The sequence below is a fragment of the Diabrotica undecimpunctata genome, chromosome 2, assembly GCF_040954645.1.
Source record: "Diabrotica undecimpunctata isolate CICGRU chromosome 2, icDiaUnde3, whole genome shotgun sequence".
Taxonomy (NCBI): Eukaryota; Metazoa; Arthropoda; class Insecta; order Coleoptera; family Chrysomelidae; genus Diabrotica; species Diabrotica undecimpunctata.
The window spans coordinates 172,948,076-172,961,554 of record NC_092804.1 but is presented as its reverse complement, the minus strand read 5'-3'; the positions used below and the strand labels follow the sequence as shown (position 1 = coordinate 172,961,554).

Sequence of the window (13,479 nt, the reverse complement as noted above, 5' to 3'; positions counted from 1 at the left end):
CTTTTACAGGATAAAAATGAGCAGTAACTTCACTACAATCATTCCATCAAACATCACAGATGTAGCCAATGACACGTTGTATGATTTTAACGCTACTGTCACAAATGAAGACAGTGATGTACTTTATGAAAACGTCGTTGAGATATGCGTTTCCTTTCTATTAGTGTGCTGTCTTTTAGCTATGTGTGTAAATACTTTAGTCATTGTTAGTGTTTATTGGATCAGAAATCCCATGACCCCAAATCTAAAGATCAGCTTGAGCCTAGCCGTAGCTGACGCTTTGAGTTCCAGCATGACTGGTCTTCTTTTGCTTATGGAGAAAATTAGTTTTTCATATTTAGGAGTGTTTCCTTGTATTGTTGAGCTTATTCGCTTAAGCGGGATTGTTATTACTGTATTGCATCTTTTGGCGTTAAGCTTCAATCATTATATTGGCATAATGAAACCTCTCCATTACAATGTGATTGTCACCAAGAGAAAGGTTACCGTTGTAATAGCGTTCCTTTGGATATGTCCTGTAATCTTGTTAGTTGCACTATCAACACTAGAAAACAACGGTAAGCTAATACAAAGTATACACGACAACACCTGCAACATCCAAATATTTTCTACATTTGCTGTCAGATTAAGCTACAGCGTTTTGTACTTTTTCCCCATATTACTAATGGTTACCTGCTACACGCACATCTTAATCACAGTACGAAACCAGCAAAATAAATGGAAAGCAGTATCTAGATCTGGAAGTTCTAAATCAAGAGGACGGAGTATCCAACCTAATAATACCAGTCAAAAGGCCATACGAGAACAAGCAAGGCTGCAAGGAAATATCAAAGCTGTATATACCACGCTATTTATATTAGGTAAGTAATAATATCTTTATACCTTTTTAACGAATTAATTAAATTAAACAACTAATGCTTTTTTTAATACAGCAATTTACTGATATAAGTTACATTGATCCAAAACTCAATGCTTGATTTGTATCCGTCCCAGTTTGCATGAAAAAGGAGCTCTATATTAAATGGGAGCTCTTCTGTTTTTCGCGTAAAACCTTTATCTCGACACTGCGCATTCCAATTACTAATAGGAAAATGTCCTGCAATTATGTAGGATAGATGTGACTAACATATAAATAAGCATTCGTGTGACATCAATGACATCACAGATGTCATAGAGCTTATAGAACGGCTGAATTGGAACTGGGTGGGCGTTTTGGCTAGAATGAGTGACGAGCGGTGGACACAAAAAATTACAGTGTGAAGACCACGAGCTGACAGAAAAAGTAGAGGTAGACCACAGGAAGCTGAATACCGACATAACTGGAGAAATTAGAGGAAGCCTATGTTTAACTTTGGATGCAGAAGGCAGAATGATGATGAAGCATTTGTGGACTACCTGAGCATATGGCATAGAGCATCACCTATGTCAATATTATCTCAAGACTGGAGACTAAATATTACACATTTATAGGCGGTCATCAAATGTGGATTTACCGGGCTCTAAAAGTGCGGTAAAGAAAGTAAGGGAAAACTACTTCACTATCTCCCAAGAACAATGACTAAGCAAAGTACAAAAGTACAATCATACATGTGACCCTCTATATGCGGAGATGTCTGACGTATACACGGTATGGTCAGAGGGTGCTAAGAATTTCCGCGAAGAGCTAGGTCCCACCCAAAAAGAGAAAAACCTAAAAATAATCCAATTAACCAATAGTTTAAGGCAAAAAAATATCCACAGCAGCTTTTAAGAAATGAACAGGTTAAATATTGATTTCTTCGGAATAAGCGAAATAAGATAAGTAAATTATAAAAAATAAATGAGAACTTATAAAACTTCATATTTTTTATTTTCTGTATCTGAATAACTTGACAAGATGGTGTGTTTTCGTGACCCGGCTATCCTTCAATAGTCATCTTGTTTTGTGAATTGCTACCATACTAATCTTGTATCTTTTCAATTTACTGAGCAATGTGCTCCAGGTCTATTTAAAGTTCTAACGTTCAAGTCCCAAAAGGGTAATCCATGTTTCGTTGCCAATATCCCGAGCTTGTTTTTGGGTTTCGTAGTAATGGTTCTTTTTCGGGGATAGATTACTAGCCTGTCGCCCAACCCTTTTCCTTTATCCGATATCGGTTACTGATCTGCTTATTCTATCTGGAGTTGATTGTTATAAATATTTGGTTTAAACTACTAGCTCGCAGATTATACAAATGGAAATCACCACAAAAATATTAATAAAATCAAATAAAGATTAGAATCAGTCTTCTTCTTTTTGAAGTTCGTTCTCCTATGGGATGTTGGCTCTCATAACAGCTATCCGTACCTTATTGGTGGCTGCTTTAAAAAGATCTACTGAGCTGCAACTATACCACTCTCTTAAGTTTCTTAGCCAGGAAATTCTTCGTCTTCCTATGGATCTTTTACCCTTGATTTTACTTTGCATTATAAGCGAAATATCTCATATTTTGCACATCTGGTAATGTGGCCTAAATATTCTAGCGTTCTTGTTTTGATGTGCTTTATGATCTCGCAATCCTTCTTAACACTTCTTAACACTTCTGCATTTGTAACTCGTTGCGTCGATGATATTTTCAAAATCCTTCTATAGCACCATATCTTAAAATAATGATTCCAACTTCTTTATAATATCCACTTTTAGTATCCAGCTTTCCAAAACATACAACAAAGTCGAGAAGACATAGCAACTTAAGGCTCATGTTTTGCAATTTCAATGCGTGCTCTTATTTCTCTACCTTGGTCATTGTTTTCATTTACCCAGGTTTCCAGATATTTGTAGTTATTCACTCTTTCTACTCTATATCTAGCCTTCTTACTGTATGTTGCTTAGAAATAATCATGCACTTGGTTTTCTTAACGTTTATTTGTAGTCCATATTTTATACTGACTTGATTTAATCTATTTACTAAGCATTGCAGTACTTCTAGACTGTCTGCAAAAACAGCGGTGTCGTCTGGGAATCATGTTGTTCGAGATTTTTCCGTTTATTGGTATACCCTGTTGTTCCTGTGATATTGCTTCCTTAAAAATAGCTTTGCTGTACAGATTTAATAACAATGGGGACAGCACGCAACTCTATCTAATACCTCTTTTGATTACTATAGTTTCTGTATCGACATTTTCGATTCTAACCTTTGCTTTTTGATTCCAGTGCAGATTGACAATAACCCGTATATCTCGACTTTCCACATTCTTTTCTTTTAACAGTTTTACAAGTTTCTGATATTGTACTCTATCAAGAGCCTTTTGATAATCTATAAAGCAGACATAGAGATCCTGGTTCATATATAGTCGTCTTTGCGCGAGAACTTCCACCACCAACACGAGAACACCAAACTAGGTGTCATCTATATCTTCTTCTATTTTTTTGTATAGTCTTCCATGTATTATTTTGAGAAATATCCTTAGTGTGTGGCTTATTAAGGAAATTGTTCTGTACTGGGAGCATTATGTCGCACGTACTGACTTTGGTAGTGTTACAAACGTGGACAGCAATCAATCTTCGGGTATTACTCCTGTTATATACTTTTTCGAACAGGTCTAAAAGTATTTGCAGTGTTTTTTCGTCAATGCATTTAATTAGCAATGCATTTATTTAGCTCAGTGGGTATCTGATCTGGGCCTACTGATTTTGCGGTCTTTGCATTTCTAATTGTCTGTTTTAATTCGCACATTATTATTTTCGGTCCTGTTTGTTCCTGTAGTTCTTCCTGCGTCATTCTATCATCGTCGAATAGTTTCATTATGTATTCTTGCCAAAATCTTATTTTATCTTTGGTGTCTGCAATGAGTTTACCATTATCATCTTTGAGTATTCCATAGTGTGCTCAATTTTTGGTATTTGTTAGTTCTCTTATTTTTTATGCATATTAAAGCTGTCGTATTTTCTGTCATACTCTTTTATTTCTATGCATTGACCGGCTAACCACTTTTCTTTGGCCTTTTTTATCTCTACTTTTATTCTACTTTGTAGTTCTTGATATTTTGGCTCATTTCTCCCTTTGGCTTATCTCTTCTCTTCCTTTAATGCTAGAATTTCTGAAGTCATCCACTTCTGTTTTTTATTTGTCTTTTCAGGCTTAAAATTTTCTTCTACAGCCTTTAGTAATGCCTTTTGAATATTGCTTCACTTTTCATTGACATCTTCTGATGTTAAGATTTCTTCTCCTACTTCTGTTAGATTTGAGTTAACTTGTTGGATCACTTTTTGATGTATTTCTCTTTTTCTTAATTTTGAATAATCAAGCGTTGGTTTATATTTAGGTGGTATTACAATATTTTTGAGTTTCACGTGCATTCTAGCTATCAGCGGGTTATGGTCTGAGTTGACATTTACTCCGGAGTATTCTACTGCTTTAATTAAGTTTTTGTATCAATTTTTGACTAACTATATATTGATTAATCAAAGATACCGAAGCTCAGAGCATTGATGATCACCTGGATCAAATATGAAAATAAAACAAAAATAGTATTAAAAAAGTGTAAATATTTAGCGGAAAGATACAAACAGAAAATATAAGATAAACCGATAAGTCCGGACCATATATTGAACAGGTGTCCACACTGTGGATCGATCCTGACAATGTATTCATTTTAAGAGTAAAAATAATAAGAGATTTTATACTACCACAATCTAACGTGAAAGTGACAACAATAACGACCAGAAGCACAATATTTCACCAGCAAAATAAAACAGCACTTATCAGGTTTTTTGTCAAAACAACATTAGACCGCCAGGGTCGGCTTTAATTCATATTTCCAATAAAACACATTTATACTGAACGGGAATATAAGTGGACATTATTTTCACGGTAAATCACAGAACCGGTACATCACAAATATATTACCCGGTATATCATGAGATGTCGTTTTCTAAAGAGATTACGGCCAAAGAGGCGTTTAAACATAATTCTATGAATAGTAGAGAAGAGAGAGAGAGAGAGAGAAATTTATTGTTTTTAAAATAAGTTTATATTTATACACAACACAACATAGTATAGTACAAACAAGGCACAAGATACATTAAAACACTAATTATAAAATTTCCATAAAAAAAAAACAAAAAATATATATAACTTAGGCAACTGTCCTCAAAAAATTCCTCTATACTATAGTAATATTTAGATAATAAAAACTTCTTAATTACTATTTGGAGTACAAAAATATTGCTTGAGGATCTTATATCGAATGGTAGGTGATTAAAAAATTTCTGACCAGTGTAAATAAATGATTTTTTAATTAATGTAGAAGAGGGATTTGGAAGTGGGATCCCATAATTTAGACGAGTGTTATAATGGGAATCTGTCCGAATATCCTCTTTATGTTTTTTAAAAATGAAGCACGCTAATTCAAGGATATACATGCAAGAAAGTGTCTAGATACCATGTTTCCGTAACAGAGGCCTGCATGATGTATCAAATTTGACCTTGCATAAATAAATGAGTGGTCTCTTTTGGAGCATAAAAAGTCTGCTGAAATGATGAAGAGAAAATAAATGCTTTCATTGCCCAGAGTAATGTTGTTTAGATCATTGTTAGAAGAAATTAATTTGGTTTTTTGAAAAATTAAATGTTAAATCATTAGCTTTGCACCACTCACAAGATTTTTTTTATTCAGTACCTTAGAGTCCTTGATTTGCCATAAAATTGTGATGTCATCTGCAAATATAGTAAACCGGCCATTAATGTCGAGGTTAGTTATGTTGTTAAAATATATCAAGAACAAGATAGGACCCAAGACAGAGCCGTGAGATACTCCACAATTAATAAACATATTACTAGAGTAGCGCTCATTGATTAATACAGACTGGCATCTGCCTTCTAAGTACGAACTCAACCGCTTTGTGGCAGTGCCTCTAAAACCATATTTCTAGTTTATTAAGATATATTTTGTGATTGACACAGTCAAAGGCTTAATATAGATGACAGAAAACTGCAGCAGCAACATAATCGTTATTTAAGTCCAAGTATAGTGTTTCCATGAATTCGAAGATGGCATCATATATGTACTTTTTAATGACAGGAAACCGAATTTGAAGGAAGAAACTAAATTGTGTTTTTGTAAGAAAGTCATCATTCGGATTTTTAACAATTTTTCTACAACCTTTAAAAGCGACGATAACAAAGAGATAGGACGATAATTAGCAGATAAATCACGGTCACCACCTTTATACAAAGGAATAACCTTAGCATATTTTAAACAATCGCTAAAGTGACCCCTTTATCACTAAATCGCTAAAAAGATGTGTTAATTGCCTTCGCTAAAATTCTCAAAACATTATTAGGAAGAAAGTATAAAACTTTAGATGGGATATCATACCAGTCTGCAGTCATAGAATTTTTAATGCCTTGTATAATATTTTTTATTTCAGCCGAATTAGTACGAAGAAAATAAAAGGAATTTGCAATATTTATTCCATTACAAAAATGCGCTGGATCAGAAGAATTAATTTTTCCAGCGAGTTATGGACCTACCGAGCAGTAATATTTATTCAGCTCACTAGTTTATAAGACTGTATCAGTAGTTTGGGAAACTTTAGCTTTAAAATTAATAAATATACGCCAAGATTCATTTTGTTTATTATTGGCATTTTCCATTCTAGATTTAAAAGATATACATTTAGCTAATTTAGTAACCTTCCTATATATGGAATATAGAAATATATTCAAAATTCATCATTGCATATTATACGTTTTTTAATGTAAGCAGAGTATTGGTCGCTTGGGCCAGACGCCAGACAGACTCTGACGTCACTGGCGCCAATGTAGTGACGTCACAATATGGCGGATGGCTTCTGTCAACTGTCATCTGGCAACTGACATGTCAACTGTCATCGTTCAAACGTGAAAATAGCGTCAATTCTTCTTCTTTTCGTATGAAAAGTGGAGGGGTAACGAATACGTTAACACAAAAAACAAAGATGGCGGCATTGCCAAAAGAACATTAAGCTTGTAACGTCTAAACAGCTCAACGTACAACAACGTGCAAGGTATCCATGGAAAGGGGAGGGCAATAAATACGTAGACACAAAAAACAAAGATGGCGGCATTGCCACAAAGACACTAAGCTTGTAACGTCTAAACGGCTCAACGTACAACAACTTGCAAGGTAGCGTCGGAAAGGGAAGCGGGTAACGAATACGTTTACAAAAAAAAAAAACAAAGATGGCTGCATTGCCAAAAGGACACTAAGCTTGTAACGTTTAAACGGCTCAACGTACAACAACGTGCAAGGTATCGATGGAAAGGGGAGGGGCAATAAATACGTAGACACAAAAAACAAAGATGGCGGCATTGCCAAAGGGACACTAAGCTTGTAACGTCTAAACGGCTCAACGTTCAACAACATACAAGGTATCAATGGAAAGGGGAGGGGTCAATGAGTACGTAGACACAGAAAAAAAACATGGCGGCGCATTTAAAGATCTTAAGTTTTTGCAGTAAATTCTAATTTCTTTAGTAACCCAACTATTCTTACTTTTCGATTTAAGAATTCTTTTTTGAAATGCTAAATTGAAAATCTTCATGAGAGTGTGATGAAATTGATGAAGCAAATCAGGAGAGCAAAACATATTATTCCAATCTTCCTGATTACATAATTTGATATTCCTGTCAAAATTACTTTTGCTGAAAATCCTACCCCATCTGGCTGTATAAGGTGGATTCTTAAGGGGATATTCACATAGAATGGGATCATGATCTGATGAAAAATAGAGAATCACTCTGCACACAACCAGATCTGAATGTAGATTAGTACAAATGTAATCCAATATGCTGTTATTTCTGGTTGGATCGATAACCAGCATTCTTATATTAAAACTATTAAGTAAATTTGTAATGGTAATAACATGGCTGTGTGAGGAATCCAGATAATCAATATTAAAGTCACCTGTCAAGATAATAAAAGCATTTTGTGGAATTTTTTAAAGCAAGGATTCCAATCTTTGAAAAAATAACTAAATAATAGACTTAGGGGGCCTGTACACAATAATGCTGCGGTGTTATGTCTTTTCTACCCTGATGTATGGAGTAGAGGCTTGGACACTAAAACAGTTGACCACAAAAAACATCGAAGCTTTCGAGATGTGGTGCTATAGGCGCATTCTCAGAATATCATGGATGAACCGCGTCACTAACACGCAAGTACTCCAAACTTTAGACAAAAGATGCGAAATTCTAAATGAGATAAAAACTAGAAAAAAGGAATACTTGGGGCACATTGTGAGAGGTGAAAAGTACGAACTTTTAAGAAATATCATGCAGGGCAAAATTAAGGGCAAAAGAAGTGTGGGAAGAAGAAAAATATCGTGGCTTCGTAATCTACGTGAATGGTTCATGTGTAGTTTGAACTTTTTAGGCGCGCTGCTAACAAAGTCGCAGTGAGCATGATGATTTCCAATCTCCGCTAGGAGTGGCACGAGAAGAAGGAGACACAATAATGAGAAAAGTATTAAGATTATTACTGAAAGTAATAGAGAATTCAAATTCATATTCAATGCAGAGCTGGTTAAATTTATTGTAGTCAACAAAATATTAGCTTAGCACTATATTATCCTATCAAGAGAAAGTGGCTCAACCACAGGTGCAATATCTGAACCTGCAGTTCCTGTAATACTAAGAAGGATTAGTAGTCAAACAACGAGTCATCAGTAGGGTAAAATTAACAAATCATCTAAAATACCCAATAAAAATGGTTTAGCTTATTACCCTGAGTAAGAACTGTGCTGTGTAAAAAAAATCAATAATATGCAAATGGAGTATAAAAATAATTGATGCATTCGACCGTTACTTGATGGAAATTCATTTTATGTAACAATAAAACACTGAAAACTTTGTTTTCAAAATTTCCACAAAATTAATTATAAAATCTTATCACGACAGCTGTTTCGGCAGAGTTCCTTTCTCAAGTGATCTATTTTTGGTATGCGTTTATACTTTATAGTCTTTAACAAAATAGGCTGAGGAGGGGAGACCTGTTTGTCTCAAGTTGGTTATTCAGAATTATGTCTGTGTTTTTTAATTTGTTAGTTTGCATAGATTATAACAAAGATAGCTTAAGGCCTTTATTTTGAATGTGAAGAATTTAAAATTTGTTATTAAAGAATGATTATGGTCTAGAAGGTGACGTGCGTATGTAGAATCTCTTTTTCTATTATTGAAAGCCCTTTTATGTTCTGCTATTCGTTTATTAAAATTTCTACCAGTTTGACCGATGTAAGTTTTTGGGCAGTCGCCACATTTAAGTTTGTATACACCACTGTGTAGGTGCTTCTTATTTTGGCTCTGGTTGTTCTTAATATTTTTGCCTAAGTTGTTGTTTGTTTTGAAAGCTGGTGTTATTCCTTTCTTTTTTATGTGTTTGGCTATTTTTGTTGATATTTTGCCTGTATATGTAATCGAGTATCAAAAATTAGATTTTCAAATGATAAAGTAAATAAAAAAATTAATGTAGGTACAAATAATAATTTTATTTGTAGGTTCCTGTTTCGTTGGTTGGGTACCCGCACTTTTATTTTATATTCTCACCTGTGAAGATTGTCCTATAAATGGGTCCACTCTAGAAAAACTTAATACTGAATACAAATATGAAGTAATGTCAGTTCGTTTAATGGAAAATACACTCATTATTATGAAGATGTTTGCCAATCCCATTATCTATACAATCAGGATAAAGGAGATTAAAGTAAGTATACATTTTAATGCTCTTTAAATTAAATATGTTCAGTAATAATATGTCAAGTATGAGTCAATAATGGTATGATACACGCTACTTTTTCTGTATCATATATATGTTATGTTCAGCTGCAAAGAGACTCACTGTTTCTCCTCGTTGATTTCTCTCTCCTAATCCATAAGGACCAATATGTTGCCCTTCTTTTGTGTTACCTGTTGTTGTTGATGTTCATCAAATATAGGGTGTTTTGTAAGGAAAAAATCGGTTGCCTGTAAAGTCGGTTTTACGGGCGAAGATTTTACGTGACAACGTCTTTTTCTCGGTAGAATATTTATTGATATGAATATTATTAAATTGCACAATAATTGTTTGCAGTTGAAACGCGCTGTTTCTTCTCAATCGACTGAATTACGATTGATTGCAGAGTGATTTAAACTAATAATTTACTTAACACTATCAACATTTGTCAATAGTATGACATAACCTATAAACTCAGTTTCTCAACTTTTGTGTCAATCTAACAATTAATCAATCAATCATAGTTTACGATAATGAAATATTAGTGTACAATTATTTACCTTTATTGTTGTAGTTGTTGTAAATGACGAATCTAAGCACTCCACATTTTCACTACAGACACAGCTGACGATACTTTAACCACACGTGTGAACTTGTATTATGACGCTTTCTCGGTTTTCCAACGCCAAGAACGCTCGAGAAAGACAGAGACACAAGCACGCACCGATTCAACGCGCCTAATTCTCTAGTGCTGCGCGCACAGCAGACCGATCATGTTTGAGTGGGAGAGAGACGCAAGGCATTCGCCGGTCCGGCGGGCCTCTCTCTCGTTCGGTGACTCATCGTAACAGACGTGAGCGGGCGTTACACTTTTTCATGAGTGACTCCGAGCCACAACCTAATTTAAGACGTTGTCACGTCAAAATATAACTTTAATATACCACTATTTTTTGGAGCACCCTGTATGATTTACATTATTTTTAAATTGTAGTGCTAATGACCCTGTATGACCCTGAATAAAACAGCTTTGGATATTAAGTCGTTTTCCATACAAAGGCGCATATTATTTAAAAAATGAAATATTTACATGTAGTATGGACTCGCCTCGTCGAGTAAATGGACTCTTCCAACTATTTTGTGTCTCTCCAATTTCGTGACAATCTGCTATGCATTTGACTATAAATAAAAATTAATACAAAGACAGCATAAAACTTTGTATTTAAAAAGAAATATATTGGATATATATATATATATATATATATATATATATATATATATATATATATATATATATAATGAGAAATTTATGGCTCGGGAATCTTCGTCAATGAATTGGTCCATCAGCAGATAAACAGTAACACGCCACGACGCCACACAACATCGAGAGATATATGGGCCAATTTTTATGAAGACTACCAAGTTTCCATGTTAAATTCCTTTCTATTTTCATTAAATTCTATTTATTTATCCGGCAAATAAATAACATATTTGAATACCTATACATAAATTACATAATCTATATTTTTTCTTTTAGGACAGCACCCACAGAATGTACCTTGCTATCGTTGGACTGTTCTGCCCAAGTCGAAGGAACAATAATTCCTACGGATTGGCATACCAACCATCACGGAAACAACACAGTGTTGTCACGTCTCAAATACGCATGAACTCTTTTCGTACTTCAACAGAAACTCAAGTTATTTGACAAGAGGTTATGATGCAAAATACACTGTTGTAAATTGTTGTGAATTTTCTGTGTCGATTACCGTGTCGACAGGGGCAGGAATGTATAGAGATTTAATATTAAAGTGCGACTTAAGCTGAGCTTATCCAAAATTAAGTGGTCAGTTATGCGTTAGATGTATTTATTATTTGTCGCATTTTTTTATACAATTTATATTTGATTGTAATTTATTCTTTGTGAGTTTAATAATTTGACTACCGATCGTAAAGTCAATATGACGGAAGATACTAGCAATAAAAGTTTGATAATTTTGATGAATATAATTTTCATAGGGGAGGGTGGTCCACAGTGAGACAAAAACCATATTTCAGCAAATAGAACACGGAAATTTCAAAAATTAAATATAATTCCTTAACTACGGTTTAGATGCCTATTTACGCCAACAACACAATAGATTAAAACTGAAAAAAAGCTTAACACAAATTGTGAACAAGCGTTTATTTTTTTCATGAATACTGTCTCACTGTGCACCTCATACGAGGCACAGTGAGACATGGGTATTTCAGTTTCCTTATCGAACATCGAGTGCCGAAAATTTTTTACCAAATTTAAAAATGTTGCATTGTCGCTTGTTGGCGGCTGGCAATGGATGTGGAAGCACAAATACCACATCTGGATTTCTTATAAAAGCGACATCTTTTACGTTAGGAAAGACGACAAAAGCATTGTCTATATTATTGTTTTTTTTTTTTTTTTCAAAAACGACATTTTGAACTCTTTATCCTGCTTTTTTACTTCTGTAATTTAAGGAAAAATTTAAAAATATGCAATAATACGAGGTAATACAGCTATATTGTTACCTTTAAGTTTTCGAAAAGTGCCTATCCGTTCCGGATGTTGGAGATCATCACGGCTATCTTTACTTTATTTATTGCAGCGCGGAACAGTTCAGTGGTAGTCGTGTTATACCACTTTCGTAAATTTTGAAGCCAGGAAATGCGTCTTCTTCCCGGTCCTCTCTTACCATTTACTTTCCCTTGGAGAATCAGCTGGAAAAGGCCGTAACGTTCTTGATTTCTCATTACATGTCCTAGATATTCCAACTTTTTGGTTTTGACGGTCATGAGAATTTCACATTCTTTCCCCATTCTACGCAGGACCTCCACATTAGTAACTTTGTCAACCCAGGATATACGTAAGATGCGCCTATAACACCACATTTCGAAAGCTTCGAGCCGATTCATAGATGCAACAGTCAGTGTCCATGCTTCCATTCCGTAGAGCAGAACTGTGAATATGTAGCAGTTCAATAGACGGCATTTTGTTTTTAATGATATGTCTCGACTGTTGAAAATGGTTCTCATTCTAACGAATGCTGCTTTTGCTTTTATTATTCGCTGTTTAATTTCTGTTGAGTGGTCCCATTGGCTACTTAAATTGGTGCCTAGATATGTATATTGCTCGTCTCTTTCGATATTCTGTTGGTTGATTGTAAGATGAGCGTTTAGTATTGGTTTTTTACTAATTGTCATAAATTTGGTTTTCTTTATGTTAAGAGCTAGTCCGTATCTGTTGCTGACTTCTGTTATGCGATTTGTTAATATCTGTAAGTCATTCAGATTATCGGCAAAAACTATAGTGTCATCTGCATACCTAATGTTATTCAACCATTCACCGTTTATTAGTATTCCATTCGCACAACCGTCTAAAGCTTCCTTAAATACCCATTCAGAATAAATGTTGAACAACAATGGAGACAAAATACAGCCCTGTCGTACTCCACGTTCTATTGCGATTTTATCAGTTAACTGGTCTTCTATTTTGATTTTGGCCGTTTGATTGTAGTAAATGTTTCTGATAATTCTAAGATCTTTGTTGTCAATTCCAATTTCTTGCATTAGAGTCATTAATTTGTCATGTTTTACTCTGTCAAATACCTTCTGGTAATCTATAAAGCATAAGTATATGTCACAATTCACATCCCTGCATCTCTGAAATAGCACCTGTTCAGCAAAAAGGGCCTCCCGCGTTCCCAGAGCATCACGAAATGCGAATTGTGTTCTTGTTAGTTGTTCCTCACATTT

General features: G+C 34.5%; 1 protein-coding gene across 2 annotated transcripts in view; it reads left to right on the top strand.

Moving 5' to 3' along the window:
* LOC140435237 (octopamine receptor beta-2R-like) overlaps window positions 1-11,416 on the top strand; it is a 340,883-nt gene extending 329,467 nt beyond the window's left edge. For both annotated transcript variants that reach the window (XM_072524038.1, XM_072524039.1), the window contains 3 exons: window positions 10-860; window positions 9,497-9,702; window positions 11,246-11,416. In XM_072524038.1, the coding sequence (XP_072380139.1) occupies window positions 17-860; window positions 9,497-9,702; window positions 11,246-11,416 (1,221 nt within the window). In that variant the 5' untranslated portion in view covers window positions 10-16. The remainder of the gene's footprint in view (window positions 1-9; window positions 861-9,496; window positions 9,703-11,245) is intronic.
* Window positions 11,417-13,479: the final 2,063 nt, after the last annotated feature.